The 24,533-nt window shown below is 48.0% G+C and overlaps 1 protein-coding gene across 4 annotated transcripts in view; it reads right to left on the bottom strand.

Annotated features, from left to right (window-relative positions):
* Nucleotides 1–24,533, bottom strand: part of LOC141161593 (uncharacterized) — a 674,484-nt gene that overhangs the window by 1,165 nt on the left and 648,786 nt on the right. The window contains exon 10 of one of the 4 annotated variants that reach the window (XM_073646613.1): nucleotides 15,165–15,309. The exons of the other annotated variants lie outside the window; for them this stretch is intronic. Coding sequence (XP_073502714.1) covers nucleotides 15,219–15,309 — 91 coding nt within the window. The 3' untranslated portion in view covers nucleotides 15,165–15,218. Of the gene's footprint in view, nucleotides 1–15,164; nucleotides 15,310–24,533 lie in introns of those variants that run through there. 4 annotated transcript variants of the gene reach the window in all.

Here is a 24,533-nt window from a genome sequence, read left to right as displayed (position 1 = left end):
ACCAGTGCTGCGGCAGTCCACTGAGGCCGGTGATAAGGCAGCTTAGATGGTGTCGCTCCCCACAGGTGGAGCTAGGCCTCAGGGCAGCGTACGGAAAGGGGGATGCAGGACAGGTGAGACCCAACCGGGTCAGAGCAAGAACAGGGACAGACACGATAGTCACTTCAGTACCTTTTACTGATGGAATTTCAGGCACATCTCGGAGCACTGTAGGGTGAAGGGTGCATATCAAGATCCTCCCCAATGAGCGGGTGTAGGGCCTCCTGTTTCTTGCCTCTGCGTAGTAAGTTTCTGACCTGCCTGGAGCTAGGCCTAACTTTGTCTCTGTCCTGCACTGGCTGACATTGTGGAAGGGCGTTCTCTTGGAATACACACTCCTCGGCTTGCGGGGCCTATGTGTTTCCCGGCTCTGTTACGTATCAGCACTTTAGCAATCCTGGGGCCTGTAGTTCTCCAGGGATTCCGGTTATGCCTTACTGGGTCTTAGAGATCCCGGTAAGCTCGGACCCGGTGTCCGGTAATGCTTCGGGGTGAGCTAGTTAAGCTCCTCTGCCCCCTATGTACTAACTCTCCACTCGCCTTCGGCCTACTCGGGCCCTCACTAGGCTATACACACTAACGGCAGCTTGCCGCGCTTCACCGATCTTATGGCGCCGGCACACCTGAAGCTCACTATTCTGAGCTACAACTCAACTGAGCTCAACTCTGAATTCTGACCTTACTTGCTGAACTTTCCAGAGGAACTGCTGAATCACTGAGCTCCACTGCAGACTGTCCTCTCTCAGGCTTCTCTACTGCAGGAACTGAACTGCCTGGCTCCACCTTCCCTATTTATCTCCCTAACGGGCTCCATCTGCTGGTCTGAGGTGGAAGGTGGAGATGTGTGAATGGTTATGGGGGCCTCTTGTGGAGGATTCCATAATTGCACTCTTCTAGGATCTGTGATACCAAGCGCAGCTGGGCGTCACATTTCCCCCTAGCAAAGCTCAGCACTCCCGGGCTGAAGTACATTTTAAAACAACAATAAGAAACATTAACAATATTCCCTTTATGGGAGGCACATTTCTTAAACGTTACATAACAAAACATAAACAGATATCAAGCGTCCTCAGAATTCAAGTCTCTTGTGGTGAGGTTCCCAGACAGGATGTTCATCTCACAGGGTAGAGTACTTGGTAGTTTTGAGGGACCTGTCCCAAACCCTCAATGTAGGCCCTGGGGTGGCTGCAGGGCATGAAGATCCCGAGTTAGACCTCCAATAGAGCCACTCCAGACAGGTTTTCCTTCTGAGGTCACCTAAAAGGGGCACTCCAGGGAGTGCAATTATATACAAAAAGCAGTTTTTGGGCTGCACACAGTCCTCAGCCACGAAGTTCTTTATGCAAACAATAAAGGAATTAATAAAGTAAAGTGTCCATGTCACTTGAACTGTTCAATAATAAAGCAAAGCACAAAATACACAATAATACAGTACAATAATGCACAATACTATATAATACCCCATGGGTAACTATCTACATTCTCAGAAATTTGACTATTTTACTGCTTGTACCTGACAGGGGTTTTACCTCGCGTGCTACGTGTTGATCTGCGTAGTGCGGTGGTCTGTGAGGTATCAATGTCTGTACTATCAGTTACTCTGTCTGCTCTACGTGTGACTAAGTTGTAAAACTGCCTTAACCTCTCTCTGGTACAAGCAAGTCTACCATTGGCTGGGCCTTCCTGCTCTTCTCCTGCCGGGGATCCTTCATCTGGGGATTCTTCTTGAGCTGGCTCTTCTGCGGCACTAGGCTCTTCTGCAGCACTTACAGGTTCAACTTGCGGTGAAGGGTTTTCTGGCTGTTCGTAGAATTGGAGTGTTGGAATGATTACTGCTCCTCCTAGTTGGGGCCAAACTGCCGGGAAATCTCCTAAGTCAGTGTGTATCACTGCTTATTTAGGCTCCTCCGGGATAACGAGAGGCACTTCTTCTTGAGGTTTCAGTAGATTTGGACATATCTTTAGGTGGTCCCTGGACATTGTAGCAGACGTTCTTCCTCCTTCTCGACTGATTAAGCAGGTCTTCTTATTATCGAATCTTGAATTCAACACAGTGTAGGGTTCTTTTTCCCACTGGTCATCAAGTTTGTGATTTCGTCTTTTCCTTTTCCATACTGTTTCACCAGGTGTGAAGGGTTCTGCGGGCGCGTTTTTCTTGTAGTGTGCCTCCTGCTTTTCTCTCAGCCGAGTGAGACTGTCCTCGACACAGGCTTGTACTCTTCTGTACTGCTCTTGTCTGGTGGTGCCCCAGTCCTCAGTGGTCATATCAGCTTCAGGCTCAACAACACCAAGCTCCAGATCCATGGGCAGCTTTCCTGGCCTTGCCCGCATGAGGTATGCCGGAGTGCAATTGGTGGAACTTACTGGTATATGATTGTACAGATCCACTAGGTTAGGTAGTAGGTGTGGCCACTGATTTCTCTCCTCAAGTGGTATGGTCTATAGCAGGTCGATGATGATGTTGTTCATCTTTTCGCAGAGACTATTTATTTGTGGGTGGTACGGTGTAGTTCTTATCTTTTTACACCCGTATAGATGGCAGAACTCCTTAAACAATTCAGCCTCAAAGGCCGGGCCTTGGTCAGTCAGTACCTGCTCAGGGTATCCATGGGGTCTGCAGAAGTACGCTTGGAACGTCTTCGCTGCTGTCTTTGCCGTCAGGTCTTTGACGGGGGCGACCACCAGGAAACGTGAGTAGTGATCCGCCATGGTCAGAGCATACGAATACCCTGACCTGCTGGGGGACAACTTGACATGGTCCAGGGCCACGATCTCCAGAGGTCGAGTCGTCTTGATGGGTTGCAGGGGTGCCTTCTGGCTGCTGTAGTCTTTTCTTCTAAGGCCACAGGGTCCACAGTCCGGGCACCACCACTCAATGGAGCTGCGCATTCCTACCCAGTAGAATCGACACTTCAGCAGGGTCTCTAGCTTTTTCCAGCCAAAGTGCCCCGCCTGATCGTGGTAGGCCTTCAACACCATTTGGATGTCTGTCTTGGGGACCACTATCTGCCATACCATCTCATGGGTTTTTGGATTGACGTACCTCCGGCACAGCTTCTCACGGTAGATAAACAGCCGGCTTCTCTCGTTCCACAGCTGCTTTGCTTGCAGAGACGAGTCTTTTTCCAGAGAGGAACCTTCTTTGGTTATCAGCTCCTTAATGCGGCTGACAACCGGGTCACTGTCCTGGGTCTCTTTCCAGCTGTGGTGAGGCAGGGGATTTAACGTCTTTCCACGCTGCTTCCTGGAGGTTCGCTGCTCGTGGATCATCCCATTCCGGTGAAAGGCAGGGAGCTCAATCTCTTCCAGGTCATCCACTTCTTCTTCTGTGTCTGACTGGTGAGGCATCCAAGACAGGGCATCGGCGTTCTTGCGGCCCGCCCGATATTTAATTGTAAATTGATAATTTGCCAGCCGAGCAATCCATCGTTGTTCCAGTGCCCCTAGCTTGGCTGTTTCGAGATGGGTCAAGGGGTTATTGTCAGTGTAGGCAGTGAACTTGCTGGAGGCCAAGTAGTGCTTAAATCTCTCAGTGATGGCCCAGACCAAGGCCAGGAACTCCAACTTGAAGCTGCTATAGTTCTCTGGGTTCATCTCGGTCGGGCGGAGCTTCCTGCTTGCGTATGCGATTACCTTCTCCTGGCCATTCTGCTTCTGACTTAGGACAGCGCCCAGCCCTTCGTTTCTGGCATCAGTATACAGCAGGAACGGTTGGCTGTAGTCAGGGTAGGCTAGGATCTCATCGCCCGTCAGGATCTCCTTCATCTCCTGAAATGACTCGGCTTGCTCCTTACCCCATTGGAATGGGTTTTTTTTGCCTTTGGGGGACTGCCCTACCAGGAGGTCTTGCAGAGGGGCTGCTTTCTTGGTGTAGTCTTTTACCAACCTCCGATAGTATCCTACTAGTCCCAAGAACTGACGCACCTCCTTGAGGTTCTTCGGCTCCGGCCACTTCTGGATGGCAGTAACCTTCCCCGGGTCTGGTGCTACCCCTTCCCGACTGACGATGTGCCCCAGGTAACATAGTAACATAGTTTGTAAAGCCGAATAAAGACTTGCGTCCACCAAGTTCGACCTGTTAGTTCTGTAATTGCTAAAGTTGATCCAGAGGAGGGCAAAAACCCCAAATGATTTGGCCAATCTTCACCTGAGGAAAAATTCCCTCCCGACTCTGAAACCAGCAGTCAGAATAAATCCCTGTATCAACCTACTATTTTATTTTATTTTTAAGTATATGCTGAAATCTGCCTGGTATCTAGAAATGCATCCAGTCCCCGCTTGAACTGGTGTAGTGAATCCGACATTACCGTCTCCTCACTCAGTGAATTCCATATTCTCACTGCTCTTACCGTAAAGAACCCCTTCCTATGCTGGTGCTGAAACCTTTTCTCTTCCAGTCTTAGTGAATGCCCTCTTGTTACCGTAATATCCCTCCTTTTGAACAAATCCCTGGCAAGGTCTCTATACTGTCCCCTAACATATTGGTACACATTTATTATGTCCCCCCTCAACCTTCTCTTTTCCAGGCTGAATAGTCCTAGTTTTGCCAACCTCTCTGGGTATTGCAGTCCCTCCATTCCCTTTATTAATTTTGTTGCCCTCCTTTGTACCTTTTCAAGCTCGTTTATATCCTTTCTATATATTGGGGCCCATAACTGAGCACAGTATTCCAAGTGTGGTCTGACCAGTGCTTTGTACAGTGGAAGAACAATGTTCTCATCCTTTGCAGCTATACCTCTTCTGATACATCCCATTACCCTGTTTGCCCTTACAGCAGCGGCCTGACTTTGTGCACTCCAATTTAGTTTGCTATCAATCAAGATGCCCAAGTCCTTCTCCATCTCTGAATTCCCCAATGATTTCCCATTCAGTGAGTACTGGTGACTTCCATTTTTCCTTCCCATATGTATGACCTTACATTTCTCCTCATTAAACCTCATTTGCCATTTAATGCTCCACCTACCCAGCTTATCCAAATCCCTCTGTAGGTCTGCACTGTCCTCTTTTGTATTAATTGTTTTACATAACTTTGTGTCATCTGCAAATATTGATATTTTACTATTTATCCCGTTGACTATGTCGTTAATAAAGATATTAAATAACATTGGGCCTAGTACAGACCCCTGTGGTACCCCACTAGTAACGCTTACCCAATCTGAGTATGTTCCATTTATAACCACCCTCTGCCTTCTATCCCTTAGCCAGTTTGCTACCCACTTGCAGACATTTTCCCCCAGCCCCATCATTCTCATTTTGTATACCAACCTATTATGTGGCACGCTATTGAAAGCTTTTGAGAAGTCGAGATACACGACATCCACTGGTTCCCCCTGATCTACTCGAGAGCTAACTTCCTCGTAGAAGTCAATCAGGTTTGTTTGGCAGGAGCGATTCCTCATGTACCTTTCTCTTGAGCAGGTGGCACTTTGAGGGCTTCAGCTTCATCCCGTACCGGGACAGTGACTCAAATACCTCTGCCAGGTATTTCAAGTGGTCCTCTTACGTTCTGGAGTACACTATTACATCGTCCAGGTAAAGTAACACAGTCTCGAAGTTGCGGTGTCCCAGGCAGCACTCCATCAATCTCTGGAGCGTCCCAGGGTCATTGCAGAGTCCAAATGGCATACTGTTGAACTCGCAGAGTCCCATTGGGGTTGTAAAGGCCGTCTTCTCCCGATCCTCCTCAGCCACAGCTACTTGCCAGTACCCAGTAGTGAGGTCAAGGGTGGAAAAGTAATTTGCAGACTTTAAGGCAGCTAGGGACTCCTCTATGCGTGGTAAAGGGTATGCATCTTTATGTGTAATGCGATTTACTTGACGGTAATCTACACACATTCTCATGCTCCCGTACTTTTTCCTAACTAGCACTAGGGGAGCTGCCCAGGTACTACTACAACTATCCCTTATTACCCCCGCCTTTCTCATGTCGTGCAGCATCTCCTTAGCCTTCTGGTAGTGAGCTGGTGGTATAGGCCTGTAACGTTCTTTGATTGGGGGATGGTCGCCTGTGGGGATAAGGTGTTGAACCCCCTTAATCCTCCCGAAGTCAAGTGGATGTTTACTGAACACCTGCGCGTATTCTAGAACCACCCAGTGTACACCCTGTTTTTGATGGGCAGGAGTGGTGTCTGTCCCAACATGGAGCTGTTGACACCAATCCTCCACCTGGGTCGCAGGGTCATTATCCTCCACTTCATCTGGGGAGGTTAAGGACTCCGCCTTGTGAATGCAGTTGTTATTTACAGCATGTAATTTGGCAACAGTGGCATAATGTGGCAATCTGGCCTCATCTTCCCCACAGTTGAGAAGACGGACGGGCACCCTCCCATTGCGTACATCTACCACTCCTCTGGTGGTTAAGAGCGTGGGTCTGTGCTTGGAGCAAAGGGGTTCTACTACCGCCTGGTAGCTCTGTCCTCTAAGACCTATAGCAGCTCTACAACAGATGAGCATTTCACTCATTGGGGGGATGACAATGGGTATGGGGTCCGTTACACGCACATTACCAATTTCACCTTCCGTTAACCTTACTTGCTGTTGGTACATCAGGACTCGGATCTCCTTCTGCAGCGCCCTCCTCTGTCCTGGTCTGACAGTGTCAGCTATCTGTTGGAGCAAGAACACAACTTCTCCCAAACAGTTACCAACAATGTTAGTGCCATGTACCATATACGGATTGGTGTCATCAGGATTAGTCTCTACTACAATTAGCCCCTGGTCCTTCAGCTCCACTCTCCCCACCTTTACAGTCACATTCTTAACCCCGATTAGGTTAAAGGGGAGTCCGTTTGAGGCATGAACAGAAAGATTTGGAGCTGGCGGACGTAGGTCGTCCATGGACCAGAACCTCTTGTAGAGGACGTCAGGCATGATGGTTACCTGAGATCCTGTGTCCAGCAGACAGGAAGGGTCTTCCTCCGACGAACCTGTTGTACCAGTCTGATGGGCCTGGGGAATTTACTCCTGAGTGTCGGCCCTCGGCCCCAAGGTTTTCTCGTTTAAAGGACAATTCTGGGCGGTGTGTCCGATCTTACGACAGCAGTAGCAGGTAGGGTCCTTCTGTGGACGGCGCTGGTCACTGGTCCTCGTAGAGGGTGGTGTTGTCCTCCTCCTCCTTCGCATCCAGGGGACATCCTCAGGGCTATCGGCTAACAGGATCTTCCCTCCTTCCTCGGGCTCCATCCGCAGCTGCAGAGCACTCAGCACAGTGGTCAGGGTTTTGCTCAACTGACGCACTTCAGAGCGCAGACTGTCCAGCTCTCTAGGGGATGTTGCTGGAACCTTGGCTTCAGCAGCCACCGGGGAAAAGGTGGGTGTTGTAGGCACTGGGGTGGCTCCACCCTGATAACATTGGATGCAATTTGTTTCCAGGGGCTGCATTCCTTTTATAGCCATGCCCCTAAGATTGTCAAAGGTGGCATCTGGGTGATCCAGGGACCACCAACGCACAGTCCTGCTCTCCTCAGGAGACTTCAGTCCCCGGACAAACTGTTCCTTCAGCATTTTGTTTTCATTGTCGATGCTGGTCGGACTAACCTGTCTCAGAGCTCGCAGGGCCCCTTGTAGACGCCAGGCATAGTCCCGAACATTGTCCTCTGGCTGTTGAGAACAGTTGTAGAACCTCATCCTGAGGTCCGACTCAGTATGATCCTCAAAAACAGTCTGTAGTTTATTAAACATTGCGGACACTGACTCCTGGTCTGCGGCCGACCATGTTTCCACTTCCCGCTCCGCAGCACCGGTCAGTTGTCCTAATACAACAGCGGCCCTTTGCTTGCCTGTCATAGAGTACATGTCTAAGATACAACATATCTTTCGTTTAAATTCAGACAGGGTATCTGGTTTACAGTTGTACTGGGGAAGCCACTTTGCTCCAGGAATGTACGGTAGAGTTATGGGGATGACAGGAGTTACAGGCGCTGCTGGTGGAGCGGCCGCTTTGGCCTGCTCGGCGGCAGGCGCGGGTTGTACATCGGGGCCGTCTACCTGCGCTCCGGCGTTCTGCTGTTCCTCACACATTCTGGCGCCCCCCTAGCTAACCGTGGCCTACCTTCTTTTCTTCTGGTAGGCCGCAGCTCCGCAGGTGACGGTCGCCTTCAGGACCTTGAGTCGCTTGCGTCCTACGTCAGGGCGTTCAGCGACGCTCCTTCCAGGACCTGGCGCTTTTTGGTTTGACGTCTAGGCGTGGGGCGTGTCCGGGGCTTTGCACTCTTTTACAGGTACGCCCCTCAGTTTCCCGCGGTTACGCCCTTCTTCCCGCTCGGCGGCCCAACAATGGAGGCAATCTTCACCACAGTCAAATATACAGTTCACTTCAATAAAGGCGCACAGTACCCGGTGGCAACGGGCATAACACTCCGTCGTTGCAGCGGGCACGCAATCCTGCTCGTGACGCCAAGAAAGAATGACTTGCCCAGGGTGATGGGGACGACTCGGTACCCGGGCCTTTTTGCCTGACCTTGGGGATGTCGCGGTGGTCGGCTCCCGGGCCCGTACTCTGGGGTCATCTTTTAAAAAGGGATTGGTTTGTTTATTAGCTTTATTGAAGTTCGTGACGCCACCTGTGGTTTCTGGTGAGATTCACCAGCGCTGCGGCAGTCCACTGAGGCCGGTGATAAGGCAGCTTAGATGGTGTCGCTCCCCACAGGTGGAGCTAGGCCTCAGGGCAGCTTACGGAAAGGGGGATGCAGGACAGGTGAGACCCAACCGGGTCAGAGCAAGAACAGGGACAGACACGATAGTCACTTCAGTACCTTTTACTGATGGAATTTCAGGCACATCCCGGAGCACTGTAGGGTGAAGGGTGCATATCAAGATCCTCCCCAATGAGCGGTTGTAGGGCCTCCTGTTTCTTGCCTCTGCTTAGTAAGTTTCTGACCTGCCTGGAACTAGGCCTAACTTTGTCTCTGTCCTGCGCTGGCTGACATTGTGGAAGGGCGTTCTCTTGGAATACACACTCCTCGGCTTGCGGGGCCTATGTGTTTCCCGGCTCTGTTACGTATCAGCACTTTAGCGATCCTGGGGCCTGTAGTTCTCCAGGGATTCCGGTTATGCCTTACTGGGTCTTAGAGATCCCGGTAAGCTCGGACCCGGTGTCCGGTAATGCTTCGGGGTGAGCTAGTTAAGCTCCTCTGCCCCCTATGTACTAACTCTCCACTCGCCTTCGGCCTACTCGGGCCCTCACTAGGCTATACACACTAACGACAGCTTGCCGCGCTTCACCGATCTTATGGCGCCGGCACACCTGAAGCTCACTATTCTGAGCTACAACTCAACTGAGCTCAACTCTGAATTCTGACCTTACTTGCTGAACTTTCCAGAGGAACTGCTGAATCACTGAGCTCCACTGCAGACTGTCCTCTCTCAGGCTTCTCTACTGCAGGAACTGAACTGCCTGGCTCCACCTTCCCTATTTATCTCCCTAACGGGCTCCATCTGCTGGTCTGAGGTGGAAGGTGGAGATGTGTGAATGGTTATGGGGGCCTCTTGTGGAGGATTCCATAATTGCACTCTTCTAGGATCTGTGATACCAAGCGCAGCTGGGCGTCACATTTCCCCCTAGCAAAGCTCAGCACTCCCGGGCTGAAGTACATTTTAAAACAACAATAAGAAACATTAACAATATTCCCTTTATGGGAGGCACATTTCTTAAACGTTACATAACAAAACATAAACAGATATCAAGCGTCCTCAGAATTCAAGTCTCTTGTGGTGAGGTTCCCAGACAGGATGTTCATCTCACAGGGTAGAGTACTTGGTAGTTTTGAGGGACCTGTCCCAAACCCTCAATGTAGGCCCTGGGGTGGCTGCAGGGCATGAAGATCCCGAGTTAGACCTCCAATAGAGCCACTCCAGACAGGTTTTCCTTCTGAGGTCACCTAAAAGGGGCACTCCAGGGAGTGCAATTATATACAAAAAGCAGTTTTTGGGCTGCACACAGTCCTCAGCCACGAAGTTCTTTATGCAAACAATAAAGGAATTAATAAAGTAAAGTGTCCATGTCACTTGAACTGTTCAATAATAAAGCAAAGCACAAAATAATATACATTTGCATGAAAATACACAATAATACAGTACAATAATACACAATACTATATAATACCCCATGGGTAACTATCTACATTCTCAGAAATTTGACTATTTTACTGCTTGTACCTGACAGGGGTTTTACCTCGCGTGCTACGTGTTGATCTGCGTAGTGCGGTGGTCTGTGAGGTATCAATGTCTGTACTATCAGTTACTCTTACACACTAACGGCAGCTTGCCGAGCTTCACCGATCTTATGGCGCCGGCACACCTAAAGCTCACTATTCTGAGCTACAACTCAACTGAGCTCAACTCTGAATTCAGACCTTTCTTGCTGAACTCTCCAGAGGAACTGCTGAATCACTGAGCTCCACTGCAGACTGTCCTCTCTCAGGCTTCTCTACTGCAGGAACTGAACTGCCTGGCTCCACCTTCCCTATGTATCTCACTAACGGGCTCCCTCTGCTGGTCTGAGGTGGAAGGTGGAGATGTGTGAATGGTTATGGGGGCCTCTTGTGGAGGATTCCATCAATGCACTCTTCTAGGATCTGTGATACCAAGCGCAGCTGGGCGTCACAAAAACACCTTGAAAAATATGCGTGTTTTTGACACATTTTTTCTGTGTTTTAGACTACGTTCTTGTGGCGCCCATGAGGGTTTAGTCGCCACAGGGGTACTGCACCTCAGTTTGAGGTGTGGTATCTCCTCTTCCATGTAAGGATGGAGCATCACTCAGGACCCTACTTTACCACTCAACACTACACCACTCCTGTCCTGTAGGGGGTCTAAATGCACCAGGGTGCTGCCCCGGGCCGGGATAGAGGAGATGGGGGGAACCAAAGATAGGGGGAACCATGTAGTGGGTGAGGGTGGAGGACACACTTTTAGGAAGCACTTATTGATTCATATTTAACCTTCGGCCATCTTTAGTTCAAGGTCTTTGATTGTGATCTTCGTCTGTCATTGTGGCCTCCGTCTGTGATTGTGGTCTTCTGCCAGAGTCCAGCAAACGCCCGCAGCTGACTGAAGATACACGGTCCTCGTTCTCTGGCCTTGAGACCAGGAGCGGATCAGAGTTAACCACTGTCTCTACCCGGTCAAGGTCCTGACCTAAGAAGGCCTGGAGAGGAGCAGAGGAGTTAGGCTCCACAGGCAAAAGGATCCCAGGGGATACGGACGGAGCGGAGTCACCACCTGTATACCTCACTCTGGCCTAGTCAGAGGGTTTCCTGCTGCAAGAGGGGTGACCGGCCCCTGATATCTGACTTTGCAACTTCACGTCTCAGTCAGAAAAGCCCGGAGGCTTAGTGGATCCCAGGGGGATACGGACAGAGCGGCCTACGCCACCCGTATCTCTTACACTGCGTTTATTCGGTGGGACCCGGGCTTACACCACGTTCATACCACACACTGTCAGGAGAAGGCTTAGTGGGAGAACTTACCAAGGAGAGGAACACACACCAGAGGGGTCTCGACAGGTGCTCCTTATCTACCTGGGAAGTGCTGAACCCCCTTCCTGGTGGCCGCAGTGCGCCGTGTGTAGCAGAGGGAAGCTTTGCGGCTTAAGATCATCTGAAAGTGAGTAAAAACCCTGGATAACTTCACACACCGCCCCAGCCTGTTATTTTCTGCGTGGCACTGCACCCACCATTCCTTCCCACACTGCCCTGAGGCCTGCTCCGCCTGTGGGGAGCCGTCCTATCTTAGCTGCCCATAACACCAGCCTCAGTGGACTGTTGCAGCGCTGGTGACCCTCACCAGACACCACAGGTGGCGTAGTCGAAATACCACTCATCCTAAAAGAAGCCCATTATTTTTATGGTGTCGCTCCCCACAGGTGGAGCTAGGCCTCAGGGCAGCACACTGCCCTGGGCACGGAACGGGTCTAGGCCACGACTGCATCCCCTCAACATCAGCAAGAGGCCCGGCTCCAGGTACCCCACCGCTCAGGGAGGGCGTCACATTCTCACAATAAGTTTTTGGTGAGCTTTTGAATCTGCAGAATTCCTGCACTTAGTTTACTTGCGTTTTTGTGTGCATTTTTTTAACATGATTTTTTATTGTGCTTTTGTCTCTTATTGATGTGTTATGCTTTAAATAAAGCTGCTTCGTGTTTTATACTTACTGGTATTTGGCTTTGACAAAACTTTATTGACATACTTAGGTGTGGATTACATGTGTTTTTGATGCGTTTCAGCCGCGGAAACAAATACAAGTCTATGGAGAAAATCCGCACAGAAATTTCAAGAGAAATTGACATGGTGCAGATCTGAAACTCGCACCATAAGATAGTTACGTTGAGGAAAAAAGATGCACAGTGCAAATGAGATGTCTATAAATCCCATCTACTTTGCTAGAACTCTAAGATGCTGCGTTTTTAACACAGCAAAAATACACAGAGGCAAAAATTCACCAAAAGCTCATTGTGGGAACGTAGCCTTAGTGTGCCTTTTGATGCATTTTTACTTGCATTTTTTATTTCCATTCAATTGAATGTTGAAAAAATGGATATGCTGCAGATTTCATTAAAAAAAATGGTTCAAATCTGTAAGGAAAAAAATAAGCAGCGTGTGCATGACATTTCAGAAAGCTTATTAATTTTGCTGGTACTGTAAAACGCTATGTTTTTTCTGTAGCAAAAATGAGCAGAGACTATGTGCCAAAAATGCTGCGAGTTAACAAGCTTAAATTGTACTTTTAATGTTTTTTTGGTTTCCCACACACTTGAACACAAGATAGCTATAATTGTACATAATAGTTGAATGTTGAACATTACTATGCAATATCCATAAGGTTCACATTTTTTCAAACTGAGCAACCTTATGCAAACGTATTTCCATTAAATTTTCACAGATCACAATTTTATTCATACGAGCTATCACTCACCATATCCAACACAAGGCACATTGAAGTCTCCTTCACTTTGCCACATGAAGATGAGCCGCCATAGCAATATGTCAGGATGTTGTAGTAATTTAAAGGCAACATTTTTAATTTTATGAGGTTTATTACCGAGTAGCAATATAGAGGGAGAAAGCTTATTTGGAATGCTGTAATGCCTATGACTATGGACTATAGGGCAGGTCCAGCCTATGTATAAGTGTGTGCCAGAACCAAAGATCTGATACATTCCACTGATAAATGACATAAACTCAAAAAAAAATCACTGAAAAAAGGCAGTCTACGTATTTTGGTCAAAATATCGACCAATACCTCGTGTATTTTATACACCATTTTTCATATTTTTCTTGAACATTTTTTAAGCTGCTTGTTAATGATTTTTTACAGTTCAGAAAAGCTTTGATTCTGCACTTAAAAATGTAACTGCATTTGACGCGCCCCCAGGGCAGTGGGGTACTCGGTGTCTGGGCCTATGGATGCTGGGGGGAATATGTCACAGTAGCTGGCCCGGTCCGTGGCCCAGGGCGGTCACGAAAAAGGGGATAGTTTATATGGGATTTGTAGTTTGATCGTGACGCCACCTGTGGTTTCTGGTCATTTGTACCAGCACTGCTGCAGACCCCTGAGGCAGTTGATAGGCAGCAAGGATAGAACAGCTCCCCACAGGTGGAGCGGGCCTCAGGGCAATATAGAGTTTGACGGTGGGTGGAGATGCTGGGGCTTGTAGTGCAGTCGGGATGGCGCAGCAGGGGTAACTGACAGAGACAGGGGGTTTGCTTCAATACCTTTACTGGTGCGGATGTCAGGTACGGTCCAGGGTACTCGGTAGGAAGGGTGCACTTCAGGACTTCTCCCCAGTGAGTGGGTATAAGGCCTCCTGGTCCGTATCTCCCTCTCTCTAAGCTCCTGGCCAGCCTGCAACTGGGCCTAGCTGTTGTGTCATGCTGTTCCTTCACCTGTCGCTTGGTAGTAGGACCTTCCTTTGGCAACCACTATCCCTGGGCACCGGGGCCTTCGTGGTTCCTGGTCCTGTAATAGGTTTAGCTACAGGTCGGCCACGGACTTGTAGTCCTCCTGGTATGCCGGTGATTCCTACTGGGTATAAAGGGACCCTGTAGGCGCGGACCCGGTGTCCGGTTTACATTCTGGGATGAGCCTATGATGCTCCTCTGCCCCCTTATCACTTCTCTCCTCTGCTTCTTGCCTCCAGCCACACTCGGGGCCCCTTAGGCTTCTACTCATGCTGTAGGCCTTGGCCCGCCTAAGCACAGCAGCCAGTGTGCTGCGTCTTCACTGATCTCCTAGCGTCAGCACACTCTGACTACCTAACTCCACCCTCCAGTATATATATCACTAACGGGCTCCCTCTGGTGGTATGAGGTGGAAGGGTGGAGGTGTTTGTATAAAATGAGGGCCTCTTGTTGAGAAGTCCATCCATGTACCCTTTTGGGTCCTGTGGTACCTGTGCACAGCAGGGCGCCACACATTTGTTTTGCATACACTTTTTTCAGGCTTACCATACAAGCCTATAGAGAAAAAAATATGCAAAAAAATCGCACAGTTCAATAGCATGTTCAACATGAGTTTTTATTAAATCACATCCACCTTGGACGGACAGTTGGGCTACGTAAATGCTGCATTTTTCCTCTGCGTGTTTTTGAAAAGAAAATCTCCTGTTTATAATTGTCCAAAACTTTTCTGTGCTATAAACAATCTGCTTCAAATCTGCACCAAAAATGCATCAAATAAAGGAGAAAAAGCATAAAAGAATGCATAAAGAAATGCAGCAATAACCAGGGAAGATTGTTATTGTGTAGTTTGGTGGGAGACCTGCAGAAAAATTGCAGCATTTACGCTACACATAAACAAAGCCTTGCAGAACTGTTTGGCAAAATGGCACTTAAAAAAACTACAGCTCGTCTCACAAAAGAGCAAGACATCACATAGTTAAGCATATGTAAAAATGAAAATGTTATTGCTACTACAACTACGATTGAACAAAAAATAATCCATAGGTCCCAATCAGCCCGAATACAGTGGTACAGTCCCGAATTTGGGACTTTGCCCCGATGTACTGCCACCACGGGATGTGATTAGGGAAGTGACCATAGCTTGTCCTTCTTTCTCTTCTGCAAAAGTTGGTAACACAATGAGCGAATTAGTGAACCCATTGTTTGGGCCTGTTGATAGGAGTAATCACCATGAGAGGTGATGGGGTGGCTTCAGTTCACTGCTTAGGCCACAGACCTGCTCTAGATTGCTGTTACTATTGGGTCTGCTAGAATGAGCCTTTTGTGAAACAGAGTCCCTGGGTATTTTAAGGGGTGGAAGAATACTTTCAACCTATAAAAGGAATTATCAAGTCAGTGTAATTGTCTGTAAATACATATCACTCTAGTTTCAGTATATACATTTTTAGTTCTCCAATAGATGGCGCTAGAGAAACAATAATGCACCTGTACATTAATTTAATACTAAAAGGTGTGTAGACCCTGTTTTATTTTATACATTTTTTTTTTACTGTCGGGCACAATAGGGAAATCAGAATAACATGGACCAGATTACCATGAGGTCCATGGATGATATTGACCAAAGTTTAGTGGTTGCATTTGGTTTGACTTGCGAGAAGATTACCAAGCCTTCAAGGGTAAAGGTCAAATGAGTCAAGTCAGAATAAAGACATTTAGACATTTGTCTTCCTCCATCCCTGTGCATTCACCATTAACTTCATCAAAATGTGGCTGTCTGTTTTGGAATAGTAGGTTAAGCCCAAAAGTTATGAAAAGAACATTTGACAAAAGTGTCATATGGACACTCACTGTGGCTTCATTGTGCAGAAATAAGTCTCACAATCCTCTACTCTTGCTTAATAAAGTTCTGTGTGTGCTGCCTTACACCACATATCTAGTGATGAGCGAACGTGCTCGCCACTGCTCAGTACTCGCCCGAGCATCACTGTGCTTGACAAGCTCAGCGCTAGACGAGTATTTCCTGGTTGCTCAGGCAGGAACTCTGGTCCCCTCCCTGCATGTTTGGCGCTCTTTAGAGAGCCAATGAACATGCAGGGATTGCCTGCCACACACTGTAATGCTGTAGCCATGTTGGCTGTGGGCATTACAGTGATTGGCTGGCTGCACAGCGTCATCAGGTCTATATAAGACCTGGCGCCGCTATGCTCGTCACAGTCTACCCCGGAATCAGACAGAGTAGGGAGAAGTGCTGCTGAGTAAGGGAGAGATTTTCTTGTTTATAGTTAGTATAGGTATTCCACAACATACTGTATATATATCCAACTGAACTAACAGTCCTTCTGAGGACTAATCCAGCTGCATATATTCAGTGGTGATAGCAGGAGTTAGGCAGGCAGGAAGGGTATGTGGAAGACTACAGTGCACATAGTGCAAGAGGGTCTATTGAATGTCCTGTAAGTATAGGTATTCCACAACATATACATATATATATATATATATATATATATATATATATATATATATATATATATATATATATATATATATATATACACAGGTGCTTCTCACAAAATTCGAATATCATCAAAAAGTTAACTTATTTCAGTTCTTCAATACAAAAAGTGAAACTCATATTATATATAGTCATTACAAACAGAGTGATCTTTTTCAACTGTTTATTTCTATTAATGTTGACGATTATGGATTACAGCCAATGAAAACACAAAAATCATTATCTCAGTAAATTAGAATACTTTAGAAGATCAGCCTGAAAAATGTTTTTAAAATCCGAAATGTTGGCCTACTGAAATGTATGTTCAGTAAATGCACTCAATACTTGGTCGGGGCTCCTTTTGCATCAATTACTGCAGCAATGTGGCGTGGCATGGAGGTGATCAGCCTGTGGCACTGCTGAGGTGTTATGGAAGCCCGGGTTGCATTGATAGCAGCCTTTAGCTCGTCTGCATTGTTTGGTCTGGTGTCTCTCATCTTCCTCTTGACAATACCCCATAGATTCCCTATGTGGTTAAGGTCAGGCGAGCTTTCTGGCCAATCAAGCAAAGTGATACTGTTGTGTGTAAATCAGGCATTGGTACTTTTGGCAGTGTGGACAGGTGCCAAGTCCTGCTGGAGAATGAAATTTCCATCTCCAAAAAGCTTGTCAGCACAGGGAAGCATGAAGTGCTCTAAAATTTCCTGGTAGACGGCGGCGCTGACTTTGGTCTTGATAAAACACAGTGGACCTACACCAGCAGATGGCATGGCTCCCCAAACCATCACTGATTGTGGAAACTTCACACTAGACCTCAAGCAGCTAGGATTGTGTGCCTCTCCACTCTTCCTCCAGACTCTGGGACCTTGATTTCCAAATGAAATTCAAAATTTACTTTGCATTTACTTAGTGTCAATGGCTGCCTTCTGGACATCTGTCAAGTCAGCAGTCTTCCCCATGATTGTGGAGCCTACTGAAACAGACTAAGGGATCTTTTTATACGTGTAGGAAGCCTTTGCAGGTGTTTTTTGTTAATTATTCTAATTTAATGAGTTAATGACTTTTGTGTTTTCATTGGCTGTAAGCCATAATCATCAACATTAACAGAAATAAACACTTGAAGTAGATCACTCTGTTTGTAATGACTCTATATAATATATGAGTTTCACTTTTTGTATTGAAGAACTGAAATAAATTAACTTTTTGATGATATTCTAATTTAGTGAGATGCACCTGTATATATAAATATATATATCCATCTGAACTAACAGTCCTTCTGAGGACTAATCCAGCTGCATATAATCAGTGCTAGGCAGGAGTTAGGCAGGCAGTGTATGTGGCAGACTGCAGTGCATATAGCGCAAGAGGGTCCATTGAACGTCCTGTCTGCTGCTGCTGCTGTAATAATTATAGATATTTCTAGACATAGCCCCAGATATCAGGGGCCAAGGAAATTTTTTTTTTATCTTAATCCTGGTTATTTACTTAAAAAGCAATCCAGAGTACACCATTTTTTTTGCTCCATTTGCTTGTTAGCACTGCAGAATACAGCCAGATCTGTTCCATATTTCAGCAATAAAAATCCAGAAATTTGAACTGAACATTCAAAATATTGGCCTCCTTTTCTATTCTGTTGCAGTGTGTTGGTCAAGCTGTTCACACTAGGTGTCTGTGAAGAATAGTATTAGTAAATTACAGGCCTGCTATTTAAAACCATGGTTCTCTGTCACACATAACACCTATAAGAGTGTTCCAAAATCAGCCATTTCTTCCATTTTCATTTTGTTGCAGTGTGTCGGTCAAGCTATTCACACTAGGTCTCTGTGTAGAATAATATTAGCAAATTACAGACCTTCTATTTAAAACCGTGGTTCTGTGTCAGACATATCAACTGTAACATTCCTGGCGGCGTGCTTGCATGGTGCACCACCTCCCACCATGCAAGACCGCAATCTTACCTGTCAGTGCAGGCTGCACATTTTGTTTCAGTATCTGCTGTGTCCATGTCTCTTGTCTGACTGATTAGGGCGTCGGCGCGGCTTCTGCCTGTTTCTTATAGTTACTGTGTGCACAGTCCTAATGCGTCCCCAGCCTATTGCTGTGAGTCACTGGATACTTAAACCCCCTCCACCCAGTAGGAGGGGCCTGAGCAACACTTTCACTCAGTTTGTCTTCTGCAACTGAGTTGCCAGGTCCTGTCCTGACTCTAGTCTGTTCCTGCCACCCTGGGGGCTGAGTACCCAGGGCCACTGTCTGTACCTGTGATTTCTAGTCAGTTTCTGCCACCCTGGGGGCTGTGTTCCCAGGCTCGTTCTTATACCTTGTTCCTGGTTCAGGCCCTTTCTGAATAGTGTCTTAGTCCATTACTTGTTTGTCTCTATGTCTGTATCTTCCCTTTTTCCTGCAGTGTCTGAACCTGCACCTAACGCCAACTCGTTATCTCTGTACTTCTGTTTGTGAGTTTTGTGTCCACTCGCTACTTCATTGCAAGTATGTTGTGTGTATCTTGTTCTGCTCGTTCTGTTTCCCTGCCTCTGTATCTAACGCCTGTGTTCCAGCTATCTTCTTGTGTTCTCCAGTCTGTTCCATGTGAACAGAGTCCTGTTCTGTTTACCGCATCTGCGAGTTTTGCTTTGCTCTGTTTGCTCATCGCACCTGCGGTTTTGCTCTGCTTTGCTTGTTCACCGCATCTGCGGGTTTTGCTCTGCTTTGCTAGTTCACCGCATCTGCGGGCTTTGCTCTGCTTTGCTTGTTTACCGCATCTGCTGGTTTTTCTCTGCTTTGCTTGTTCACCGCATCTGCGGGTTTTTCTCTGCTTTGCTTGTTCACCGCATCTGCGGTTTTGCTCTGCTTGTTCACCGCATCTGCTGGTTTTGCTCTGCTTTGCTTGTTTACCGCATCTGCGGATTTTGCTCTGCTCTGCTTGTCTACCGCACCTGCGGCTCTGTTCCTGTATCCCAGTCTGTACTGGTCCCTATTCTGCCTATGTTCCTACTTGCCAGTACCCGCCTGTCTGCATGTCAGCCATGCCAATCTGTGCCCACCTGTCTGCACACCAGCCGTGCCTGCCAGTGCCCACCTGTCTGCATACCAGCTGTGCCTGTCAATATTCACCTGTCTGCATACCAGCCGTGCTTGTCAGTACCCACCTGTCTACATGCCAGTCTAACCTCCCTGTTCCTGTATTTCCCGGTGTGGGTCAACAGCTGTGACCGGGGTCTGACCTGGAGTAGCACCTGGTCCCTCTTCTCGGTTCCTCCCTGGTGCACGGAGTCGACTGAGCCGCCGTGCGACCTTGGTCGGGCCAGGTCGATACTTAGTTACGCCCCTCCAGGCACTCCTCGGTTCATGGTACAGTGGGATCACTAATCACGCTCACGCTAGTCTGCCCGGGCGTGTGCGTAACAGTTTGCTCAGGCCATGGTTCCCGTTGAGCCCCACGGCCCTTCGCTCTCAGAGACATTTGAATCCTTGTCTGGCGAATACGTGCACCAAAAAAATTTTTTTTATCAAGCTGAGGTCCAGGCGATTTACGCACCAGCCCAAATGGAGCTATCAGCACTCGTTCCTGCGGAACCACCACGGTACTATGGGGATCCAAAACAAAGCCGTGCGTTTGTGGAGCAATGTATACTGCATTTCAAATTCTATGCTCACTATTTTCCCACTGATCGGGTGAAAGTAGCATTCATGATGTCCTATTTAGCGGGTGATGCCTTGAAATGGATCACCCCACTATGGGAAGCATGAGATCCTATCGTCTTTGACCTGCAGGCCTTCCTAGTGGCCTTTCTAATGGTCTTCGATGACCCTAACCCAGAGGCTTCTGCTAAAGCTTCCCTTCCCAGTATCCTGGAGCAGCCCCGATGGGTAATGTGTGTATGTAGCCTACCATTTCTCCAGCCTGAAGAGACTGCTGCCCACACAGAATTCACACAGGATGACAATGCTCCACAGAATACTTCTCTTCCCAATCTCAAGAGGCAGTCCAGACGTGCAAGGCGTAGAGGTAAACTGTCACGCCAGGTTCTGTCCTCCCAAAGATCTCCTATTCCCCAGTCTGTAGAGGCAGCTCTCCGCACAGAATCCATGAAGGATGACTATGTTCGTCGGGCAAAGCAGAGGCCAGAACTCAGTCACAAAATCGGATTGCTGTCCCGCTGCGGTTGTTTAGGACACCCTGACGGTCTTTGTCCAGTGAAGGTTGGAGAATCCCAAGACATTAGGCCTGTAGGAGAGGCTGCCCTTGGCGTTAGTGGTTCCTCTCCGCAGATGACCATGACTGTCTCCGTGGCAAGTGAAGGCCTCGGATTAACTGGAAGTTTCGGGCTTAAAGCCTTGAAGAGTCGGTGTCTGATTCCTGTCCGACAACATCAGAATCCGGTTTGGACATTGTCAGTGGAAGGACGTGCCCTACTCAGAAACAGTCTGAATATGTCTGTATAAATTAAGCTCCAGATTGGAGCATTACACATGAAGAAGTTCACATTCCAGGTGCTGTCTGGTTTACCCACAGGTCGTCCAGGGCCGAGAGATCTAGTGCCCGCTCAGGTCTGGAGATCCTGCATAGTCTTTCCTGGGGGACTGCTGAGGTGCAAGGGGTGTCCAGTCCCCATATCTGCAGGACATTCAGCAGTTTCTTCTTCTTCTTCACCAGATCTGCTAGTCGCTGACTCACTGTGCGCTGAAGTCTCCGAAGGAAGGGAAGCAAAGGAATTGTCCCCACACAGTCTCGACGATTGTACCAATTATCTGGCTTTAGGCATCGCCCCGCCTCGCAGACGTGTCATCTCAGAAACCAGACTGAGGTTGGTCCCTAAGCAAGGATCCTTGATCTCTAATAAATCTGGCAATAAGTCCATCAAGGCGGTGGCTACCTCCAAGTCTCTGCACCCCTCCAACCAGGCGGAGGACCTCCAGTTGTCTCCTGAATCCTCTGGGGTGCTATTTGAAAATAAATGGAGAGAGACTTTTTTGCACCCTGTACCTGGTACTTTGCCCACTTCATCCAGTAAGCTTGGCAAAGTGTACGTCAAAACGGTGGTTAACCCCGAGTCTCTGCACCCCTCCAACCCGGTGGAGAACCTCCAGTTGTCCCGTGAATCCTTTGGGGTACTTCCCAATGATAACAAATGGAAAGAGACTTTTCTACACCCTGCACCTGGTACTTCACCCACTTCTTCCAGTAAACTTGGCAAAGTGTACGTCAAAGCGGTGGTTAACCCCGAGTCTCTGCACCCCTCCAACCCGGTGGAGAACCTCCAGTTGTCCCGAGAATCCTTTGGGGTACTACCCGATATTAACAAATGGAGAGAGACTTTCCTGTGTCCTGTTCCTGGTACCTCACCCACTTCATCTGTTGCTGAGGATGGCCCGATGAGAGGAAGCATCCTAGTTACCAAGATGATGAGACCAGCTTCGCTCCCTCTTGTGGACAGAAGAGGAAATCTTCTTGAGGAGAAGGATAGGCTTCAAAATTTTTTGCAGAAAATCCTTGCTGGCTGGAGGAAGAGGGGGCATAAAGGGGGTGTACTGTAACATTCCTGGCGGCGTGCTTGCATGGTGCACCACCTCCCACCATGCAAGACCGCAATCTTACCTGTCAGTGCAGGCTGCACATTTTGTTTCAGTATCTGCTGTGTCCATGTCTCTTGTCTGACTGATTAGGGCGTCGGCGCGGCTTCTGCCTGTTTCTTATAGTTACTGTGTGCACAGTCCTAATGCGTCCCCAGCCTATTGCTGTGAGTCACTGGATACTTAAACCCCCTCCACCCAGTAGGAGGGGCCTGAGCAACACTTTCACTCAGTTTGTCTTCTGCAACTGAGCTGCCAGGTCCTGTCCTGACTCTAGTCTGTTCCTGCCACCCTGGGGGCTGAGTACCCAGGGCCGCTGTCTGTACCTGTGACTTCTAGTCAGTTTCTGCCACTCTGGAGTTCCCAGGCTCGTTCTTGTACCTTGTTCCTGGTTCAGGCCCTGTCTGAATAGTGTCCTAGTCCGTTACTTGTTTGTCTCTATGTCTGTATCTTTCCTTTTTCCTGCAGTGTCTGAACCTGCACCTAACGCCAACTCGTTATCTCTGTACTTCTGTTTGTGAGTTTTGTGTCCACTCGCTATTTCATTGCAAGTACCTTGTGTGTATCTGGTTCTGCTCATTCTGTTTCCCTGCCTCTGTATCTAACTCCTGTGTTCCAGCTATCTTCTTGTGTTCTCCAGTCTGTTCCATGTGAACAGAGTCCTGTTCAGTTTACCGCATCTGCGAGTTTTGCTTTGCTCTGCTTGCTCACCGCACCTGCGGTTTTGCTCTGCTTTGCTTGTTCACCGCATCTGCGGGTTTTGCTCTGCTTTGCTTGTTTACCGCATCTGCGAGTTTTTTTCTTATTTGCTTGTTCACCGCATCTGCGGGCTTTGCTTTGCTTGTTTACCGCATCTGCGGGTTTTGCTCTGCTTTGCTTGTTCACCGCATCTGCGGGTTTTGCTCTGCTTTGCTTGTTCACCGCATCTGCAGTTTTGCTCTGCTTTGCTTGTTCATCGCATCTGCGGGTTTTGCTCTGCTTTGCTTGTTCATCGCATCTGCGGGTTTTGCTCTGCTTTGCTTGTTCACTGCATCTGTGGGTTTTGCTCTGCTTTGCTTGTTCACGCATCTGCGGGTTTTGCTCTGCTTTGCTTGTTCACCGCATCTGTGGTTTTGCTCTGCTTTGCTTGTTCACCGCATCTGCGGGTTTTGCTCTGCTTTGCTTGTTCACCACATCTGCGGGTTTTGCTCTGCTTTGCTTGTTCACCGCATCTGCGGTTTTGCTCTGCTTTGCTTGTAGGTTTTGCTCTGCTTTGCTTGTTTACCGCATCTGTGGGTTTTGCTCCGCTCTGCTTGTCTACCGCACCTGCGGCTCTGTTCCTGTATCCCAGTCTGTACTGGTCCCTATCCTGCCTATGTTCCTACTTGCCAGTTCCCGCTTGTCTGCATGTCAGCCGTGCCAGCCTGTGCCCACCTGTCTGCACACCAGCCAAGCCTGCCAGTGCCCACCTGTCTGCATACCAGCTGTGCCTGTCAATATCCACCTGTCTGCATACCAGCCGTGCTTGCCAGTACCCACCTGTCTACATGCCAGTCTAACCTGCCTGTTCCTGCATTTCCCGGTGTGGGTCAACAGCTGTGACCGGGGTCTGACCTGGAGTAGCACCTGGTCTCTCTTCTCGGTTCCTCCCTGATTAACGGAGTCGACTGAGCCGCCGTGCGACCTTGGTCAGACCGAGTTGATACTTAGTTATGCCCCTCCAGGCACTCCTCGGTTCATGGTACAGTGGGATCACTAATCACGCTCACGCTAGTCTGCCCGGGCGTGTGCTTAACATCACCTATAAGAGTGTTCCAAAATCAGCCATTTCTTCCATTCTCATTTCGTTGCAATGTCGGTCAAGCTATTCACACTAGGTCTCTGTGTAGAATAATATTAGTAAATTACAGGCCTGCTATTTAAAACCCGTGGTTCTCTGTCAGACATATAATCTATAACAGTATTTCAAAATCAGCAATTTCATCCATTTTCATTCCGTTGCAGTGTGTCGGTCAAGCTATTCACACTAGGTGTCTGTGAAGAATAGTATTAATAAATTACAGGCCTGCAATTTAAAACCGTGGTTCTCTGTCAGACATATCACCTATAAGACTGTTTCAAAATCAGACATTTCTTACATTTTCATTTTGTTGCAGTGTGTCAGTCAAGCTATTCACACTAGGTGTCTGTAAAGAATAATATTACTAAATTACAGGCGTGCTATTTAAAACCGTTGTTCTCTGTCAGACATATCACCTATAAGACTATTGCAAAATCAGCCATTTCTTCCATTTTTATTTCGTTGCATTGTGTTGGTCAAGCTATTCACACTAGGTCTCTGTGCAGAATAAAATTAGTAAATTATAGACTTGCTATTTAAAATTATGGTTCTCTGTCAGACGTATCACATATAACTGCTTTCCAAAATCAGCCATTTCTCGTGAACGTGGAAAATATTGTCCTCCATTTAAAAAGGGCAAGGTGCATGGCAAGGGACGGGGAAGTGGACTTGATGGTGATGGTGCATGCAGAGGCCGAGGACGTGGCCGTGA

The sequence above is a fragment of the Phyllobates terribilis genome, unplaced genomic scaffold, assembly GCF_046119375.1.
Source record: "Phyllobates terribilis strain yellow unplaced genomic scaffold, ASM4611937v1 Scaffold_9__5_contigs__length_417890890, whole genome shotgun sequence".
Taxonomy (NCBI): domain Eukaryota; kingdom Metazoa; phylum Chordata; class Amphibia; order Anura; family Dendrobatidae; genus Phyllobates; species Phyllobates terribilis.
This window is presented reverse-complemented; position numbering and strand designations above follow the sequence as displayed.